Genomic DNA, 20,912 nt, shown 5'->3' on the forward strand with positions numbered 1-20,912 from the left:
CTTGTGAAAATACTCATTCAAACCTGGCCAGGCTTTCGGCCATCTGCTTCAAAATCACTTTGTGGCTTGGTGTATACTTTGCCTCAAAAATGCTCCTGTGACACTATTTGGAATTTCAAATATGATGTAACCAACTCACTAAGAATAAGACAAACTCAGTTTCAACCCTGTCTTCTGACTCAGAAGTGATAGACCTATCAGTTGAGCTCAGATGACATCTGAAAATTCTACGACATTGCTGCTTAGTGACCAGAATATCCCTTCCCTCAGGACTTTTAACCAACTTATAAGACAGAATTCTAAGCTTAACCCATTTGTCGCTGCTAAACAGTGGAATAAGTGGCCTTCAGGACGAAGGCCAACGTGTCAATTCCAATCCATCTCATTGTGTTAGTTGTGACTGACATAAACAATTCATTTACCTTGGGCTTCATTTTGGAAACCTCTGCAGGAGTCAGTGTGTCAGCTTTAGCAAGGAGAGGTACAATGTTCACCTTATCATGCACAGCTTTCATAAATTCCACATCCAAAGGCCGTAACCTTCAAGACCAAACAAAATTTAAATCACGACAAAGTCTCGGTTCTGGCTAATGTCAATTTGATAAGAGTTATTTTAGCTTAGAATTAAAAGCTATCACAACATTGTTTATAGTGTTCAAACTCTTCTTCTGAGGGGTTTCTTTCATGGGGGATTAAGTGCCATATATTTATAGGAGGTGATGGCCTAGCGTATTATCACTAGGCTGTTAATCCAGAGGCCCAAGTTAATGTCCTGGGGTCCCAGGTTCGTATCAGGCCATGGCAGAAAATGGAATTTGAGTTCAATTAAAACAAAGTCTGGAACTAAGAGTTCAATGATGACCAGGAGTCCATTGCCAAAAGTTAGAAAAACCCTTTAGGGAAGGAAATTGCCATCCTTACCTGGTTTGGTCCACATGTGATTCCAGACCCATGGCAATGTGGTTGAGTCTTAACAGCCCTCTGGGCAATTAGGGATGGGCAATAAATGCTGGCCTAGCCAGCGACGCCCTCATCCCATGAATGAATAAAAAAAATCCAGTCACACGTTGGCAAGACACTGGCACTTTACACGAGATTCGAAACCAAATAGGCTTTTTATCAAAACCAGGATTTGTTTTCGTTTCAGAGAGTCCTACACTTGGTCAGCTCCAGAGAAGATGTTCTTTTCTTCGAGGAATTTATTGAAGAGAAATCAATTTTATTCAGTTAATCGGGTTAGTGGTTGATCTTATTTAATTTTTATATGTTGGATATTTTTAAAATTTTTTCCCCCCTTTTTAAACAATATCAAGGTAACTAAAGGTAGTTTATTTTATCTACAAGATGTTACTGAAACATTCCTTTTTTAGGCTTAATGTTTTTACAGCCATATAGGTACAGATTGAGTTAGCTAATAGATTCAGAAAAGTTATTATCCAGCAGGATCAGTCAGATAGAAGGCCGGCTGTCAGGAAAGGCAAGAAAGTAGTTCAAAAGTCTCCAGTTGTGATTCCTCTATCAATAGATAATTCCGTTTTTGGAACATTTGAAGGAGAATGGAAGGGCCTGTCAGTTATTGGACACTTGGAATGATTATTACATCTTGTCAAATGCTGCTTAACATAAGAGTTGTTGTTACAGGGGACTCTCCTATTAGGGGCAGAGAGTGTAAATTTAGGATGTAAATTATTGCTTTCCTGGTGCTAGAATTAAGGACGTTTCTATTTGTTCCAAGCATGTTGTTAAAGGTTAGATTGAGAAGACAGAAATTATTGTATACATTGGTAGGAATAACATGTTTAGGGATAAGATTAAAGCAGTACAGAGTGAATTTAAACAGTCTGGCAGAAGATTAAAAAATAAAACATTAGAAGTAGTAATTTCTGGTTTACTCAAGATGCCAAACTCAAATGAGGAAAGGAACTAAAGGTTAAAGTTGATAAATCAATGGCTGAAGAGCTGGTGTGTTGTTCAGAGATTCCAGTTTTTGGACAACTGGGCTGACTTTTGGGATAGAAAACATCTGGCCATAAAGGACAGGTCTAACCTAAACTGGAAAGAGATCAATATCCTAGCAGGGAGATTTGCTCATTCTATTAAGGGACACTTTATGCTGATAGAGAAGGCAAATAGAGGAATTCTAAGTAGCAGTATAAATGGGAGGATTGGTGGGGTTGGTAGGTTCTGGATGTGAGGAGAGCGCATCGATTAGAAAAGAAAGACAAGAGAGAGTCAGGGTTTATTTCAATGCAAGGGGTAAGGCTGATGAACTCAGGATATATTTAAAAACATGGGATTGAGACATCATAACTATTACAGAACGTGGCTGAGAGATGGGCATGACTGGCAGCTCAATGTTCCTGGCTTCAGATGCTACATGAAGGTTAGAAAAGGAGGCAAGATGTGGGGGGGGGGGGGGGGGGTGTTTTTGATTAAGGAATAAATTACTGCTGTAACGAGAGAAGATATTTCTGAAAAAAAAGTATCCCAGTTAAAAATGTACAGGTAGAAATTGCAAATAAGAAAAGGAAAGATCACTGTGATGGAATTGTACAATAGACCTTCCAATAGTAGGAAAGAAATTGACATAAAAGTAGTGCAGGGAGATATCAGACATATGTAAGCAAAACAAGGCTGTCGTAATAGAGGATTTAAATTTTCTAAACAGTGACTGGGACTAGTGTAGTGCTAAAGGTTTGGATAGTGAAGAATTTGTCAAACGTGCTCAAGAAATTTTTTATCAATATGCGAATGCTCCTACTAGAAACGGAGCAAAACTAGACTTTTTGGGCCATAAGGCAGGGCAGATGACTGAAGTAAAAGTGGGAAACACTTTAGATCGAGTGATCCTAATTCTATTAGTTTCAAAATAGTTGTGGAAAAGGATAAGCTTCCATAAAAGCTAAAGTTTTTAATTGGAGTGAGGCAAATTTTAAATGGTATGAGATAAGGCCTTTCAAAAGATGATTGGGTTAGATAGGGTGGATAGGGAGAGCCTTTTTCCTAGGATGGTGACGGCGAGCACGAGGGGGCATAGCTTTAAATTGAGGGGTGAAAGATATAGGACAGATGTCAGAGGTAGTTTCTTTACTCAGAGAGTAGTAAGGGAATGGAACGCTTTGCCTGCAACGGTAGTAGATTCGCCAACTTTAGGTACATTTAAGTCGTCATTGGACAAGCATATGGATGTACGTGGAATAGTTTAGGTTAGATGGGCTTCAGATTGATATGACAGGTCGGCACAACATCGAAGGCCGAAGGGCCTGTACTATGCTGTAATATTCTATGTTCTATGGTCTATGGTCTTGACTTTTCACAGGCAAAAAGGATGTCTGATGAGTGGGAGGCATTCCAGAGTGTGATGACAAGAGTTCAGAGGCATTTTGTTCCTGTTAGAGTGAAGGTTAAGTCTGGTAAGATGGAGGAACAATGGACGAATAAAGATATTCAGGTTCTAGTCAAGAATAAAAAAAAGAGAATCTTATTTTAGATATATTGATTCAATTGAATCTCTTAAATCAATAGAAAGTGTGTCCAGGCATTCTTGAGAGAAAAATCAAGAAGGCAGAGATAACATTGGCAGATAAGGTTAAGGATAATCCAAGGAGTTTCTATGAATACATTAAGAGCAAGACGGTAATGAGGGAGGGGTTGAGCCTCTTAAAGATCAAGGAGGTTGTCTTTGTGTTGAACCCCATGAAATGCAAGAGACACTAAATGAATATTTCATGTTGATTGTTATTTGGAGAAAGAAATGGAGTCTAGAGAATGCAGAGAAGTAAACTTCTGTGTTTTAAAACAGTTTGCATTACAGAAGAGGAAGTTTGGGAAGTCTTTGAGAATATAAAAGATGGATATATCTCTGGGATCTGATCTAATGTATTCCAGAATGCTATGGGAAGTAAGGGAGGAAATTACAAGGCCCCTTGCAGAAATATTTGCATCATCTAATACTAAGAGTAAGGTGACGAATGACTGGAAGGTGTTGGATGTTGTACCTTTGTTTAAGGAATGTTGTAAGGAGAAACAGGGGAACTATAAACCCGGAATCTGACTTCAGCTGGGGTAAATTGTTGTAGGTGATTTTAAAAGACAGACTTTACGGACATTTAGAGGGATAGTTAGCATGGATTGTATGAGGAAGACAGTGTCTCACAAACTTGAGAGTTTTTGTGAGGAAATTACCAAAAGAGTTTGATGATGGCACAGCAGATGTTGTTTATTTGGATTTTAGTAAAGCTCTTGACAAAGTTCTGCATAGGAGACTAATTAGTAAAGCTAGCGCACATGGCATTCAGGGTGAGCTTGCCAGTTGGATACATAATTGGCTTAACAGCAGGAGACAGAGTAATGGTGAAGGGTTGCTTTTCAGCTGGAGGCCTGAGACTAGCGGTGTTCCACAGGGATAACGGGAACTGCAGATGCTGGAGAATCCAAGATAACAAAGTGTGTAGCTGGATGAATACAGCAGACCAAGCAGCATCTCAGAAGCACAAAAGCTGAAGTTTCGGGCCTAGACCCTTCATCAGGGTCTAGGCCCGAAACGTCAGCTTTTGTGCTCCTGAGATGCTGCTTGGCCTGCTGTGTTCATCCAGCTACACACTTTGTTATCTTGGTGTTCTGCAGGGATTGGTTCTGGGTCCTCTTTTGTTTGTCATTTATACAAATGATTTGGAGAATATAGAAGGCGTGGTTAGTAAGTTTATGGACAACACCAAAATTAGGGACATTGTATACAGTGAAGAAGGTTATCTAAGATTACAAAGGGATCTTGATGAAATGGGTCAATGGGCTGAAAAAATGGCAGATGGGGGTCAATCTGGATAAATGTGAGGTAATGCATTTTGGCACAACAAACAAGGGTAGGGCTTATACAAATAATGGTAGGGCCTCACGTAATCTTGTGGAACAGAGGCACCTAGGGGTGCAGCTACATATTTCTTTAAAGTTTGCGTCACATATAGACAGGGTGGTTAAAAAGGCATTTGGCATGCTTGTCTTCATCACTCAGTCCTTTGAGAATAGGAGTTGGGACATTTTGTTGAAGTCATACAGGACATTGGTGAGGCTTCTTCTGGAATACTGTGTCCACTCTGGTCACCCAGTTTATAGAAAAGGATGTTATCGAGCTGGAGAAGGTTCAGAAGCGATTTACCAGGATGTTGCTGGATATGGAAGGTTTGAATTATGAAGGAAAGGCAGGATAGGCTGGGACTTTTCTCACTGGGGTGTAGGAGGTTGAGAGGTGACCTTATAGTAGTTTATAAAATAATGAAGAGTACAGATAGAGTTGATGGTAGTTGTCTTTTCCATAGGACGGGGAGTTTCAAGACTAGGCGGCACATTTGTAAAGGTGAGAGGAGAGAAACCTAAAAAAAGACTAAAGAAGCGAATTGTTGTGTCTGTGGAATGAACTTTCTGTGGAAGTGGAGAATGTGGGTACAATTACAATGTTTAAAAAGACATTTGGAAGGATATATGAATAGGTATGCAGGATGCAGAGATGGGTTGAGAGGTGGCAGATGGAGTTCAACCTGGATAAATGCGAGGTGATGCATTTTGGAAGGTCGAATTTGAAAGCTGAGTACAGGATTAAGGATAGGATTCTTGGCAGTATGGAGGAACAGAGGGATCTTGGCGTGCAGATACATAGATCCCTTAAAATGGCCACCCAAGTGGACAGGGTTGTTAAGAAAGCATATGGTGTTTTGGCTTTCATTAACAGGGGGATTGAGTTTAAGAGTCGTGAGATCTTGTTGCAGCTCTATAAAACTTTGGTTAGACCGCACTTGGAATACTGCGTCCAGTTCTGGGCGCCCTATTATAGGAAAGATGTGGATGCTTTGGAGAGGGTTCAGAGGAGGTTTACCAGGATGCTGCCTGGACTGGAGGGCTTATCTTATGAAGAGAGGTTGATTGAGCTCGGACTTTTTTCATTGGAGAAGAGGAGGAGGAGAGGGGACCTAATTGAGGTATACAAGATAATGAGAGGCATAGATAGAGTTGATAGCCAGAGACTATTTCCCAGGGCAGAAATGGCTAGCACGAGGGGTCATAGTTTTAAGCTGGTTGGAGGAAAGTATAGAGGGGATGTCAGAGGCGGGTTCTTGACACAGAGAGTTGTGAGAGCATGGAATGCGTTTTCAGCAGCAGTTGTGGAAGCAAGGTCATTGGGGTCATTTAACAGACTGCTGGACATGCATATGGTCACAGAAATTTGAGGGTGCATACATGAGGATCAATGGTCGGCACAACTTTGTGGGCTGACGGGCCTGTTCTGTGCTGAACTGTTCTATGTTCTAATAGGAAAGGTTTGGAGGGATGCGGGTCAGGAGCAGGCAGGTGGGACTACTTTAGTTTGGGATTATGTTCGACATGAATTGGTTGGACTGAAGGGTCTGTTTCTGTGCTGTAGGACTCTGATTTCTGGATGTGAGTTTGCTCGCTGAGCTGGAAGGTTAGTTTTCAGACGTTTCGTCACCATTCTAGGTAACATCATCAGTGAGCCTCCGACGAAGCGCTGGTGTTATGTCCCACTTTCTATTTATCTGGTTATGTTTCCTTGGGTTGGTGATGTCATTTTCTGCGTTGGTGATGTCATTTCCTGTTCTTTTTCTCAGGGGATGGTAGATTGGCTCCAAATCAGTGTGTTTGTTGATGGAGTTCCAGTTGGAATGCCATGCTTCTAGGAATTCTCGTGCGTGTCTCTGTTTGGCTTGTCCTAGGATGGATGTGTTGTCCCAATCAAAGTGGTGTCCTTCCTCGTCTGTACATAAGGATACGAGTGATAGTGGGGGTCATGTCGTTTTGTGGCTAGTTGATGTTCATGTATCCTGGTGGCTAGCTTTCTGCCTGTTTGTCCAATGTAGTGTTTGTCACAGTTCTTGCAAAGTATTTTGTAGATGACGTTCGTTTTGTTTGTTGTCTGTATAGGGTCTTTTAAGTTCATTAGCTGCTGTTTTAGTGTGTTGGTGGGTTTGTGGGCTACCCTGATGCCAAGAGGTCCGAGTAGTCTGGCAGTCATTTCGGAAATGTCTTTGATGTAGGGGAGAGTGGTTATGGTTTCTGAGCCCGTTTTGTCTGTTTGTTTGGGTTTATTGCTGAGGAATCGGCGGACTGTGTTCAGAGGGTACCCATTCTTTTTGAATACGCTGTATCGGTGATTTTCCTCTGCTCTGCGTAGTTCCTCTGTGCTGCAGTGTGTGGTGGCTCATTGGAATAATGTTCTAGTGCAGCTTCGTTTGTGGGTGTTGGGATGGTTGCTCCTGTAGTTCAGTATTTGGTCCGTATGTGTTGTTTTCCTGTAGACGCTGGTTTGAAGTTCCCCATTGACTGTTCGCTCTACTGTGACATCTAGGAATGGCAGTTTGTTGTTGTTTTCCTCCTCTTTTGTGAATGTTATGCCAGTAAAGGGTATTATTGATGGTCTTGAAGGTTTTCTCTAATTTGTTTTGTTTAGTGATGACAAAGGTGTCATCCACATAGCGGACCCAAAGTTTGGGTTGGATGATTGGCAGAGCTGTTTGTTCGAGTCTCTGCATTACTGCCTCTGCTAAGAACCCTGATATCGGAGATCCCATGGGTGTACCGTTGGTTTGTCTGTAGGTTTTGGTTATTGATAGCGAAGTGGGTGATGAGGCATAGGTCCACTAATTTGATGACGTTGTCCTTGCTGATGAGGTTGGTGGTGTCTGGTGTATGTGTCTTCGGTTCTTCTAATAGTGTAGTCAGTGTTTCTTTGGCCAGGTTGATGTTGATGGATGTGAACAGGGCTGTTATGTCAAAGGAGACCATTATTTCATCCTCTTCTATCTTGGTGTCTTTGATGGTGTTCAGGAATTCTTGGGTGGAGCGAATGGAGTGGTGGGAGTCTTCTACTAGAATGGTGACGAAACGTCTGAAAACTATTCTTCCAGCTCAGCGAGCAAACTCACATCCAGAACCTCAACCTGAGCTACAAATCTTCTAAAAACTCTGATTTCATTAACTAATTGTGGAAAGCACACAGCAATTCCTGATATAAACTTAAAATACCGAAGGTGTTAGGGATCTGAAATGAAAAAGGAAGAGTAGCTTTTGCAGCATCTGCAGAAAGAGAAAAAGATTTAATATTTCAAGTCTGTTTGTGTTATTGTTATTTCAAAACTGGAGGGAACGGAAATTATGTTTCTTTCACTGTGTTGATGAACTGGGAGGAGGAGCAACCGGAACAGATTCTGAGGTTGCCCAGAGTAGGGGCAAGTGGAGTAGTATTGGTAGCAAAGGACAGATTTAGATGAACAGTGTGTCTTAGTGGTCACTATTAACAGTTAATAATAGGCCAACAAAAGGACAGGGTTCATGATCCAAAGTTGTTGAATTCAATGTTGAGCCCTGAAGACTGTAAAGTGCCGAAGTGGAAAATTAGGTGCAGTTCTTCCAGCTTGTTTCAGTCTACTCTGAGTACTGCAGGTGGCCTAGGACAGAAATACTAGCATCTGAAATCTACAGCCAGTGGGCTAGGCACGCTCATTGGGAACGTAGCCTTTTTAGTTCCACGGACCCAACAAATTTACAATAGCATTCATTTGAATCAGTTGTTCTTAGTCTTATCCAGCTGTGGTAACGCTAAGTGTTCCAGTTTTTGTAGTTCATACCTTCCAATTTTTGCTTCTATTCATATTGGGATGAAGCACCGATATGGCCAATAGAAATTCAGTAATTCACTCAAAACCATTCCCAGACAGCAAATGTCAACTAGCTTCTCGACTTGGGTCACAAATACTGGAGTGGAGCTCAACTCCAAATTGCACAGATTCCCAAATCATTTTGAATTGTGAGGTATTTCTTTGGAGTGTCAGGCGTGACTGGACTGGAACAGTAAAACTGTCATATCAGGTCTGCTGTCAAAATATTTCAAGTTTACCCATGGCCAAATGGAGAGATGAAGTAAAGGCAGCAGTGAATTCGGTTGTCCACAATATTTTTCCTGTTCACACCACTCTCATCACGGAAATACTGCTCAAACTGCTGGTCGATGTAATCAGCAATAGGTTTCCAGCTGAAGAAGAAATAAAATCAAATTCACAAGAATTTACATTGGCAAACCACAGAGTTAACGATTCACTAAGAGGGGAGAGGGGCATGAAAACAACTACTATTACCAGTTGTCTCTCATCATGTAGAGAGATGTTAACAGCACCATGCTTTTGAAATGGCCTGGGGTGTCACTGCTCCATCAGTGAAACTGAATGACAATTGATTCTACGATATCGGGAGAGGAGTGCCAATAGCACTGTAACATTGAGGATGGGGAAGGTCAATAGCTCTGGGTCATACTGACATAGAAATGTGCAAAATTTGGGGAAAAGCAGATTTCAATAACACTATCAAAGCAAGAGATCAAATTAATGAAATAACAACAAGATTTACTATTAACAAAGCTTTAAGAAAAAGCAAGAGAGGAACCTATTTTACCCGAAGGTTTGTGATAGTAAAGAGAACATGTAAAAGATTATACCATAATAGATTAGGGCAAGTGACAGGTATAAATCATGAGTAGGGGATATGAGAGTATTAACAATTTGTATTGTAGTGAAGGAACATCATTCAATATTATGATAACAGAGCAGTGACAGTGTTACAGGATCAAGAAGTCACTTCTTACATCTTGAAAGCTATTCATCACTCAAGTTGATGAGCACAGTCTTTAATTTCATGCATTACGTTCTAATTACCAAGAGAGAGCCAACTCTCCAGGACACCTTCTCCTAAGCTGTCGATTTACAATGTGATTTTTGCTTCTTATTTATTCTACAGAGGCAAACTGTTAGCTCCATGTACCATTCTTGGTTATTTATAGCATCACCAAATCCTGGCGTGTCAATGATCGTTAGCCGAAGCCGAACTCCCTTCTCCTCAATTTCCACCGAATGTTTGGTGATATCAACAGTCTGGGTGATCCTCTCTGGAAAGGCAAAGAAAGTTGGGTTAGCACTGCAGTTAAACTGTACAAAATTCAAGGATGAGGACAATCTTTAAACGTATGGTTTGCAATGTCCTTATTTCCCAAATGAAATCTCATCCTTTTGACCTTTGTCACTTATGGATTTCCATTTAAGTCCAGACTGGATGTATTGAAGTGTAACGTTGAAACAAGGATCTGAATAAAGTCCTGACTAAGGAGAATAAAGATTCCTCTTTCTATCCTTTCTCAACGGTCAGCACTCCTGCCTCACAACACCAAGGGCTTGGGTTTGATTCCAGCCTCGGACAACTGTCTGTGTGGAGTTTGCATGTTCTCATGTCCGCGTGGATTTCCTCTGGGAGCTCTAATTTCCTCCCGCAGTCCAAAGATGTGCAGGTTAGGTGGACTGATCACATTAAGCTGCCCATTATGTCGAGGGATGTGCAGGCTAGATAGATTAGCCATGGAGAAATGTGGGGTTATGGAGTTAGGGTAGGGGTTGGGTCTGGGTGGGATGCATTTCGGAGGGTCAGTGTGACTCGGTGGGCCAAATGGCCTGCTTCCATACTGTAGGGATTCTATGTTCTATGTTCTATCAACTGTGAGCACCAACAGACCTCAATCCAATCGCCAGACCACAGAAGTTTAGTAATTCTCAATCCAATTCGTTAATAGAATGGGTCAGTATACACAAATTCAACATGATTCTAAAAATTTTAGTTTGTGGCCACAGATGGACCTCAATGGGAAATGAAATGAAAAGAGGTGTCACTTTTGAATTTCAGGGGAGACATGAGCTGGGGTTGTCCAGTTTGCAGTTTGATTACAGCATCAGGTTCAACAAGCCTGTGACTTCCACTACAACCTGTAACAATTTTCTTCCCCGATTACACACTTTTCAGCACATCTTTTGTGCAAGAGAGTAGCAGCACATGATAAACAGCAAATTACATGGACTGGGTAGGCAGGGGGTTCTCACCACTGTCTGAACCTTGCACAGTTAAACAGTGACATGCCATTTTTGGTGTTGATGGTGGGGGGTATGGGGAGATCAGGAAAGGGGATGGTGGCTCAGTGGTTAGCAACGCTGACTCACAGTGCCAGGGACCCAGGTTCGATTCCACCCTCGGGCGACTGTCTGTGTGGAGTTTACACATTCTCCCCATGTCTGCGTGGGTTTCCTCCAGGTGCTCCGGTTTCCTCGCTCAGTCCAAAGATGTGCGGGCTAGGTGGATTGGCCATAGTAATTTGCCCTTGGTGTTCAGGGATGTGTAGATTAGGTGGATTATAGAGGGATGGGTCTGGGTGGGATGCTCTAAGGGTCGGTGTGGACTTGTTGGGCTGAAGGGCGTGTTTCCACACTGTAGAGATTCTATGAGTAAAGGCCACATAAGCACTACTTCATTCTTATGTCAGGAGGATGGAAGGAGCTTGTGTGGATTTTCCATACCTCTCCTGATATATCACAAAACAGACACAAATTATCCCCTAGGGATACTGAGTCCTTATTTGGAGAGTCTACTGCAGGCTGCCTTGAAAGAAGAGAGGTGCTCTTCATTAGTGCTGGCATCAGGACGACTTCCCAGATGGCATGGGCTGATATCACAGAACTGATCAGTGCCTATGGCTGTCACTGACATACCCAGAGGACACAATGCAGGTACAGGATGCACAATTTTCTGTGCTCCATTATGTTAAGTGGCATCATCGTCTCACTGCAAACTCCCTTTTAGCGGTAACAATTCACCTCTGTACAGGCATCTCACATTGGCTGCAAGCTTCAGGATCACAAGCATGCTTACGCCACTTCTGTACTGACTGTAACAAGGTCAGGCAGCTGGACCTCGTAGAATGAGTTCCCTCATTGGGGCTTTTAATGCAGTCTAATCAGGGAGCCCTGGCTGACAGATAAAAAGTAGAGTGTCAGTGATACTGACACCCTGGTACCCGACTCTGAATGAGGCAGTAGTATAGTCAAATACACTTCATGTCTAAGTAAAGGATGATTTGTGATGGGATACTGGCCTCTGAAGTGTAATTTCAACCTTTATGTTGCAAATCTTCTGACATTTCCTGGGTACCATGGTTCCTACTCCCTTACTCAGAGAGGCGCATCACCTTGCATTCTCACCAACTGTTTATTAACACATTCCCATCTGACTACATTGTTTTGTTTCTCATTCTCTCTCACTCAGAGATAGCACCCAACAAGCTGAAGCCCAGGCAGGTGGAAAGGTGCTGGATTTCCACCTCAACACCAAATCCAAGGAGGAGGCAGCGAAGCTGATGGGTAAAGACAGAGGTTCAATGCCAATGGAGCAATTGGCCATGGCAGAACCCAGTGAGGAATATTGCAGTCTGTTCATCTAAGATGTGCAGGCAGTCTGCACATTCCTCTAGAAAAGGATTTGTCACCAACAAATTCTTTTGTTTCTTTTCTGCTGGTACTAGCACTCAACAGCAAAGATAAATGGGTATAAGTCCACAGCCTACGTCCAGCAGCACCACCAGCATCTCCATTGAGAATGACATCTCTGAATCCTCAAGTAATTTATTGGCATAGGGTTCACTTAGATGTTCTGCCAGCACAGAAATACACACTTGCCCCTCCTCCATGGGTACCTTACCTACAGTAGTAGCTTTGGGGACTGCATTTAGTGAGAATTGGTGTGTATTAATACCGAGGAATGCCATAAACACCACCGATGTTGAAATATTACAGGCTTGTGGAAGGAACAGCTTAGGAACTTGGAGGGGGCTGTGATATCTAAAATTCAAGTCCTCCTTAAAATCTCCAGCAAAGTCAATCATTTCACTGTAATTTGTGGCTAACATGCAATATTGTTTAATACATAAATCTCATCTAGTTAGACCAGTATGTGGTTTTCCTCTACTAGGGAAGTGATCACCAAAAAAAAGTGGGATTTATCCATTTTCCTGTGAAACGTTGGGAATATAACACTTCAGCCACAAGAAGATGGAAATCCTTCATAGTGGCCACAAAACATGGGAAAACCCTAGCACAGCAGCATAGAGCAGTAGCATGGTTATAACTGCATACAGAAAGCTTTAAAACAAGTTAAATAAATAATCACACTCAGAAGACATGACATCAGAAATAAAATTGCCAGGATGATTTAATTTCAGGGATGGGTCAAAAACACAGCACTTGATATTTTGAAGAAAACAGTTCTTACTATGCAAAATTGTTCCAAAAATAGATGCTGAATCAAAAGCAGAACAAGAAAATACTTCTTTGCAAATTTGAGATTAGATGATGTTAATGCTTGCAAAGGGGTGAAACAAAGCAAGAGAGATTTCTGAAGTACTGAAAGTCTTTCACGATTACTGTAATACCAGATAACGTAGTTGTCCAAAGGGCATGATTTACTGGAAGAACTCCACATCCAGAGGAATTCAACAATAATTTATAATCTCTGTAGATTAGTGATAAAAAGCAACAATTGTGATTCGGATTGCTCGTGAGTCTCTCAGATTTATTAGTCCAAAAACACCAGACTCCAGAGAAGTTAATTTAGACGGTGAATGAAACCGAAGTCCAGAAGCAACACAAGTCAATCCTAAAATGAAAAAGCTGATCTTGCCATAAGAATTCCATTGAACATGGAACACACAGAATTCATTAGTACAAAAACCATACATGAGACAAGTGAGAAAACCACACAGTGAGTGGGACTGGTAAGAGACATTAAGACTTCTTGTCACAAATACAGACTACTAATTAAAAGTGAATACTTTGTCACACAATAGATTATTTTTCATAAAATGTGAAAAAGTGGGGTAGAATTTCAGAAAAGCAAGAATCAAATAACTACCCATAAGGTTAATGAGGTAGAATAGTTTACAGCTGAAGAAAAACCTATAAAGTTTCTGGGGGAAATGTGTGATACAGACCTTACAGACCTTACATTTTGGAAAGTTGATATTTATGTCAATGGTCATCTTAGAAATTTCAAGTTACGCACTGGAGCAAGTGTCACAGTGTGTCAGCCATGGTTAAGTAAACAATGTGTACAGCTAACAACATTGCACCTGTATTGTCCAGAAGGTTATGATTAAAAGGCAAGCTACAAGCAACGATCTAAAAAAGGAGATGCCAAATAGTCAAACACCAGGTGCACCTCACAATCAAGAATTCTCAGTAAAGTAGGAATTCACGTCTAGCACTCAATCTTCTACAAATGGTGGAAGGAGTTTACATTATTTAGTCAAGAATTAATTGGTCAAGGAACAGCCTTTTAAACTACCTGTCAAAGGACAACTAGAAGATTTCATAGATTTCCCTTACAAATAGTAGAGTCAAAACAAAACTAAACCCATTGACATTACTTATGTTGGCATAAGATATATGTTCACTTTGTGAATAAGATGGGAAACAGTCAATACTGGGAGGGGTAGAAATGTTTTCCATCACTATCAACACCAGAGAGAGAGTGTTCAAATTACAGGAATCAGCAAGATTTTGGAGAAAACACAATGAGATAGTCAGTGAACAGTATTCCCCTGTGGAGTCACTTGATGAATCTATAACTGAATTAACTCAGACAGCAACACAGCTCGGTCAACAAATAACTTGGGTAATCAAATCTGTTAGATGTTGAGGTAATTTGGAAGGGATACTTTCAAGTGGAATATTTGACTTCCTTATCTTGTCAGGAAGAACCTTCAGTAAGAGTGACAGGGATTATTTCAAGCAAGAAGCAATTCTCAAAATTTCCGATGAAATCGCCACCTACTTTTGGCATTGCCCTTCAAAATCGTCAGAGAAATGCACAGCTATGAGACAATTTTTGTGAAATTCACTGTATACAGCAACCTTTCCAGGTACCAAGCCCCTTGTGTCACCCATTAGTACCTCCCATTGTTTCCATTTGCTATCCTTGTGGCATTATGATCCTCCATTCTCCACACTCACACCCAGATTTTTGTTTTTTTTGCCAAGACCTCACTGTCATCATTAACATTCTCATTAGACGCCTGGAGGTCTTTACTTTTTAGGATCCCCCAAACCCCTAACTCCGACATTCACCCTTCAGTCTCACCCCAATGTGTATGCTCCTTGACCATCAGCTATCAAAATCTACCCTAACATATTCAGCTGGGACTATTCCCTACACTGCACAATACCTCCAGACAGGAGCTTGGGGACAGGTCTCATGGACAGTTATGGCCTAGTGGTAATATCACTATACCCAAGTCTCTTGGTTAATAGTAATATCTCAGGGACCCAGGTTCAAATCCCACCACAGCAGATGGTGGAATGTGAATTCAATAAAAAAGAATCTGGAATTAAGAGTCTAATGACCACATGATTCCATTGTCAATTGTTGTAAAAACCCAACAGGTTCACTCTTGTCCTGTAGGGAAGTAAACTGCCATCCTTATATGGTCTGGCCCATGTGACTCCAGACCCACAGCAGTGTGGTTTTCTCTTAACTGCCCTCCGGGCAATTAGGGATTGACAATAAATGCTGGCCTAGCCAGTGATACCTCCATCCAATGAATGAATACAAAAATGTTGCCCACAGCAGGGATGATGCCATGAACAAGGCCTTCGGTACCCTAAAATGGCTGCTGTCTGTGCCCTCCTCCCCAGAATGCATTCAAGCACTTTCACCCCCTCAGGCTGACTGGTATTCATTCCCACCCCCTCAGGCTGACTGCCTCATGTTGCTGGATGGGTCAGACACATCTTCATGTTGCCCACATGAGGAAGTTTAATGCTGACATTGTTTGATCAAAATATGATCTCCTCAGAATAATCCGCGCCTACACTGGCAGCAAATTGACCAATGTGCACTTTTAGATCTTGTTTAAGGTTGTACAGGCAAACAACACGTAAATGAAGCTTCAATGATTCCAATCCACTTGTTCCCAGATGTGCGAACTGGGCAAAACAAAAGCCAAGTGGCACCACTGTTATTCTCACATAATGGCAGTATTAGAAGACCATTGACCAATGTACTGAGTATCGATGACATCCTCTTCCGACTTGATCCAGCTACTGTGGACAGTCTGAAGGGCATGAGGTAAAGGTAATTCATGCTATTTTAGTACAGAGAGTTTCCAAAAAAAAAGAAATTATCTTAAGAGTTTGACTGAGAGAGGAAAAAAATATTTACAGCATATTTTGTTTCCAACGTTTCGAAGATATTTTCCAATGTTGCTGATCTCATCAAATGCAGACTGTCCCATTTCCACTCAACACCAAAGATCAATCAGACTACTTCAACAAAAATCTGACCTTCTGTATTGAGGAACTTTTTGTCCTTGTACAGGTCTGTAAGGAAAAGGCTGTTAACCAGGGTAGATTTCCCAAGGCCAGATTCCCCTGAAAGGAAGCAACAAAAGGCAGTTAAGATGTGAGCCATTGAACATTTATGTACGTTCATAGACATCCAATTGTTTTGTGGTTGGGCATACAGATCAAGAGAGAATAGAGATCAGCCTGTTTGATTGACAAGGGTACAGTGTCTGAAATACATTACTGACTGAATTTCAGGCCTAACGTGACTCAGTTTCGCCTGTTGACTAGTTTGAAAACTAAGACATGCAACTTAATTTTTTAACTAATGCCTTTGGTTGGGGAGGCCTGTGTGCATTGGAAAATGTTTCCCAGTGCCACCGTCTATGTCTGAGACAAACTGCTCAGCTTGCCAGTTGTTAGAATAAATCTGTACTTGTGCTATGGCCACAACGGTGAGATCGCTGTTGTGCAGCAGCTTTTCAAGTTGCACTGAGGTTGTGTGTCTGTCATGGTGGTATTGCTAGCAGCTGATATAATTGGGCTAGCTGCTGATCACACTACTGCAAACTGTTACTGTACTCTATCCACATGTATACACTGACACAAGTCATTACCAAACAAGCAAGCCTACAAGGACCATGATTTTTTTTTATATCTTTTAAGGGATGTGGGCATCACTTGCGAAGCCGGCATTTGTCGCTCATGCCTAAAACCCCTCCAGAATAAGTGGCTGTGAGCTGTTTTCATGAAATCCTGCTGTCCTTTCAATGTAGGTGCACCCACAGTATTGTTCGGAAAGCCGTTCTGGGATTTTGATCTGACGATAGTGTTGGAATGCGGATACATTTCCAAGTCAGGACTGTGTGTGTTTCGACGGGGAACTTGCAGGGTCCCTCCTGGTGGAAGGTGCTAAGTTACTGCAGTGCATCTTGTCGACAGGACAAACTGCTACCGCTGTGCATTGATGCTAAAGGGAGCTTGGTAAAGATGTTCAATGCGAACTAAGTGAGTTGCTTTCTCCTAGACTGTGTCAAGCTTGAGTGTGTTGTTGGAGCTACCCTCATCCAGGTAAGTGGAGAGCATTTTGCCAGGTAGGTGGTGGTGAGGCATTTGGGAAGTCAGGAGATAAGTGACTCACTGCAGAACACTAGCCTGTGATATGCTCATGTAGTGACAGCTCAGTCCAGTTCAGTTTGAGGTTTCAGCAATGTCAATGCCATTGAATGTCAGGGGGTGATGGTCACTGCCTGGCACTCGTGTGGTGTGAATATTACTCGCTAGTTATCAGCTCAGACCTGGATATTCATCAAGGTCTTACTGCATATAAACACACGTGTAGTACCTGGGGAGACACAACAGTGCTAAACATTATGCAATCAGCAAAACATCCCCACTTCTGACCTAATAAAAGGGAAGATCATTGAGGAAGCAGCTGAAGGCGGTTGGGACTAAGTTACTACCCTGAGGAGCTCCTGCAATGAAGTCCTAGAACTGAGATGATTGACCTTCGACAACCACAACCAACTTCCTTTGTGCTGGGTATGACTCCTACTGGCAGAGTGTTTTCAACCTGATTTCCATTGATTCCAGTTTTGCCAGGGATCCTTGATACCCACTCAGTTTAATGCAAGCTTGGCGTCAATGGCAGTCACTGCCACTTTACCTCCGGACTTCAGCTCTTTTGATCATGTTTGCACAGAGGCTCAAATGAGGTCAGGAGCTAAACAGGCCAAACTGAAACCACACTGAGCCTCAGTGAGCATGTGATTACTCAGCAGGTTCTGCCTGGTAACACTGTTCACAACCCTTCATCACTTTCCTGACAATAAAGAGTAGACTTTTAGGATGGCAATTTGCCAGTTGGGCTTGTCCTACTTTTCGCACGGAGGACATTCCTGAGCAATTTTCCTCACTGCCAGTTAAATGTTAGTGTTGCAACTGTTCTGGAATGCTTGGCTAGGGACACAGCTAATTCTGAAGCATGAGTCTTCAGTACTATTGCAGAATATTATCAGGGCCTGTAACATTCATACATTCAGTGTCTCCAGTCATTTCTTGATATCACCTGGAGTGAAACATGTTCGTTGAAGACTGACATCTGTATTACCAGAGAAGCCAGGAGATGGATTATCCGCTTAGCATTTAACACCTCATACAGATTTATGTCTGGTGCTGCTCCTGGCATATCCTCATGCACTCTCCATTGACCCAGGGTTGATCCCTTGGCTTGATGAGAATGATAGAGTGGGAGACATGCTGGGCTATGAGGTTACAAGTTACTTGAATATATTCTGCTGATGCTGATGGTTCACAACATCTGAATGGATATGCTGTTGAGTTGCTTGAATGTTTTTAAAAGTCTGTTCCATTTAGCATGGTGACAGTGCCCGACAACACAATGGTGGCTACCCTCAATGCAAAAAAAAGGAATTTCTTTGATATTACCAGAGCAGAACGCCTGGCATTATTAAAGACTGGGAGCTTAGTATTACCAAAATAGAATGTTGCTAGTCTGTCTAGCTTTACCTCTGCACCATAAGTTACTTAGCAATATATCTCAGTTAATGATCAAAATTCCAGAAAAACAAACTGTTTTACCTGCCACCAGTAGTGTGAAATCAAACCCTTTCTTTACTGACTTGCGATGAACCTGGTTGGGTAATGTTGCAAAGCCAACATATTCTTTATCCTGGTCCTGTGGGATTAAACAAGGATGTGTTATTTACTAATTACTATATAACTGAAAATCAAAACACCAGTCACATCCTTTGAAATTCCTCAAAGCTTTCCATCTTCCATTTCTCACTACACTGTGATCATGATTCTCCTTTTCAGTCTCAGCTTCTTTTCTTTCCATTCCGTGTGCTGCTGATTCAACCTCACTTGCTGCCAAATTCCATCATTTGCACCTCACCACTCTACATGACCTCAATTTTCTCATGTGTAGGTTTTAATGGCTTCTTTCTCTGAACTGAAAAGTGTGTACAGCAGAGATCACATGACTGAGAACAATGTCCCTATAAGTACATTTCTCCAAACATCCCTCATTTCATCAAAAAAAAACTGCACACACCATCTATCTAAAATGCACTGTCTAACCCAAAAATGGTCATTCATGAATAAATACTGCGTGTGGAACCTTCCAGTCCCAGAGTAGGCACAAAGCATGCTGGGTGGGAGAACTTAAGTGAGTGAGGGTCAAAACATCAGAGATTCTTGTCAATGAAACTCTATGCAATGAAACAGTCCAACTTCAAAAAGGTGGGTTGACTTCCCACTGCAGATATAAAGAAACTTATCTGCATGTATTTTCATCTCATTGAAAACAACTTTCTGGAATTAAAAAGAGTGTTTGTTCCCACAAGGAAATGAGTAAAAGGGACCATTTGGACCTTCAAGCGTGCTGCACCTTTCACTAGTCAGTGATCTGCTGGTGATCTCAACTTCACTTTCCTGTCTGCACTACATAACCCTCAACATCCTCGTCCATCACTTTCCTGTCCATACTCTACTCTCAATTCCCTATTCCATCACTTTTCTGTTGAAAGTCCATATCTCCGAACTCCCTTGTTCACCACTTTCGTGTCAATACTCCATAACCCTTGACTTCCTTCTCAAATCAATAATTAACTCAATCACGAATAAACCTAAAACTGAGCCTTTTCCCCCTCTTCTTGAGAGGAGAATGCTGCATTCCAAGGACCAAGAAAATATTTCTCCCTATCTCTGTATTCAAATGGAAACATTTATTCTTAAACTGTGTCCCTAATTTTCTCTCAACAGTAAACTTCCCTGAGGCATTCAAACTTTCCAGTTCCCTCGAGGTCCTGTATTTTCCCAATTAAGTTCCACACAATCAAGACATCAGTCCTTTCAGTTACCCAACTGCAAAAGTAAAGGCGGACCCAGTAACATTCACTTTTTCCTGGGCTTTGAAGTGAATACTTGCTGCTCTGGTCTTATTGTGAAACCATTATTTAAAACCATATCAATGAGTTGCAGTACAAGATCTTCAAGTACAGTTCACGCAACAAAAGGAGGAGAGGCATCCCCAGCAGTCCACCAAGGGTCAGAGACCTCAGATGTGGCTTCTTCCACCAACTGTGTCAGTGATGCGCTCAAAAAATTGTGACTCCAAGCCAACTCTAGAGAATGGATCCAACAGAGTTGAATATCTCTGGTAGAGGATGCAGCTGTACATGTTACAGATGTAGTATAGGGGACATCATTCCCAGAGACGCTGATGCTGATGGGTCAGGTGCCTGTGTTTTGACTGCTCCTCTTGTGGTAGCGACTAGTACAAGTGGAGGAGAGAAAGAATTAGCTGCTGGAGATGCACAGTCCTTTGCATTAGCGATGTCTGATACTGTCTGCACATCACAGAACAGCACACTGGAGATTTCCTGACTGGCTTCCTAGGACAGTCCTATCTTTCTACCAGCACAGAAATAGTCACTCTCATTCTTTGCCATCTCAGTTGCCTAACTCCTCGAAAGTGGCGGGAATACAAATATCTGACCTGCCCCAACTGGTCTGGGAGGGCTCACTCCTCTCATGGGTAACTTTGCTCTGCAGACATAGAAAGAGAAGTTATTGAGTGTCACCGCAATGGGTTCGTGAGCACATTATGAGCATGTGTAGCAATGCCTGATCCTGAGTGCTCCCCAGTAAGAGATTTACTACCACACTGACAATGCA

General features: G+C 41.9%; 1 protein-coding gene and 1 long non-coding RNA gene across 13 annotated transcripts in view; one reads left to right on the plus strand and one right to left on the minus strand.

Moving 5' to 3' along the window:
* Nucleotides 1-10,117, plus strand: part of LOC125464479 (uncharacterized) — a 56,058-nt gene extending 45,941 nt beyond the window's left edge. The window contains exons 4-5 of the long non-coding RNA XR_007250020.1: nucleotides 1,148-1,235; nucleotides 9,799-10,117. This is a non-coding gene — a long non-coding RNA (uncharacterized LOC125464479). The remainder of the gene's footprint in view (nucleotides 1-1,147; nucleotides 1,236-9,798) is intronic.
* LOC125464477 (septin-4-like) overlaps nucleotides 1-20,912 on the minus strand; it is a 133,262-nt gene that overhangs the window by 31,206 nt on the left and 81,144 nt on the right. For all 12 annotated transcript variants that reach the window (XM_048556820.2, XM_059655445.1, XM_048556822.2 and 9 more), the window contains 5 exons: nucleotides 18,813-18,909; nucleotides 16,212-16,298; nucleotides 9,823-9,946; nucleotides 8,906-9,040; nucleotides 423-540 (listed from right to left, as the gene is read on the minus strand). In XM_048556820.2, the coding sequence (XP_048412777.1) occupies nucleotides 423-540; nucleotides 8,906-9,040; nucleotides 9,823-9,946; nucleotides 16,212-16,298; nucleotides 18,813-18,909 (561 nt within the window). The remainder of the gene's footprint in view (nucleotides 1-422; nucleotides 541-8,905; nucleotides 9,041-9,822; nucleotides 9,947-16,211; nucleotides 16,299-18,812; nucleotides 18,910-20,912) is intronic.

This window comes from Stegostoma tigrinum, chromosome 27 (assembly GCF_030684315.1).
Source record: "Stegostoma tigrinum isolate sSteTig4 chromosome 27, sSteTig4.hap1, whole genome shotgun sequence".
In the NCBI taxonomy this organism is placed as follows: Eukaryota; Metazoa; Chordata; class Chondrichthyes; order Orectolobiformes; family Stegostomatidae; genus Stegostoma; species Stegostoma tigrinum.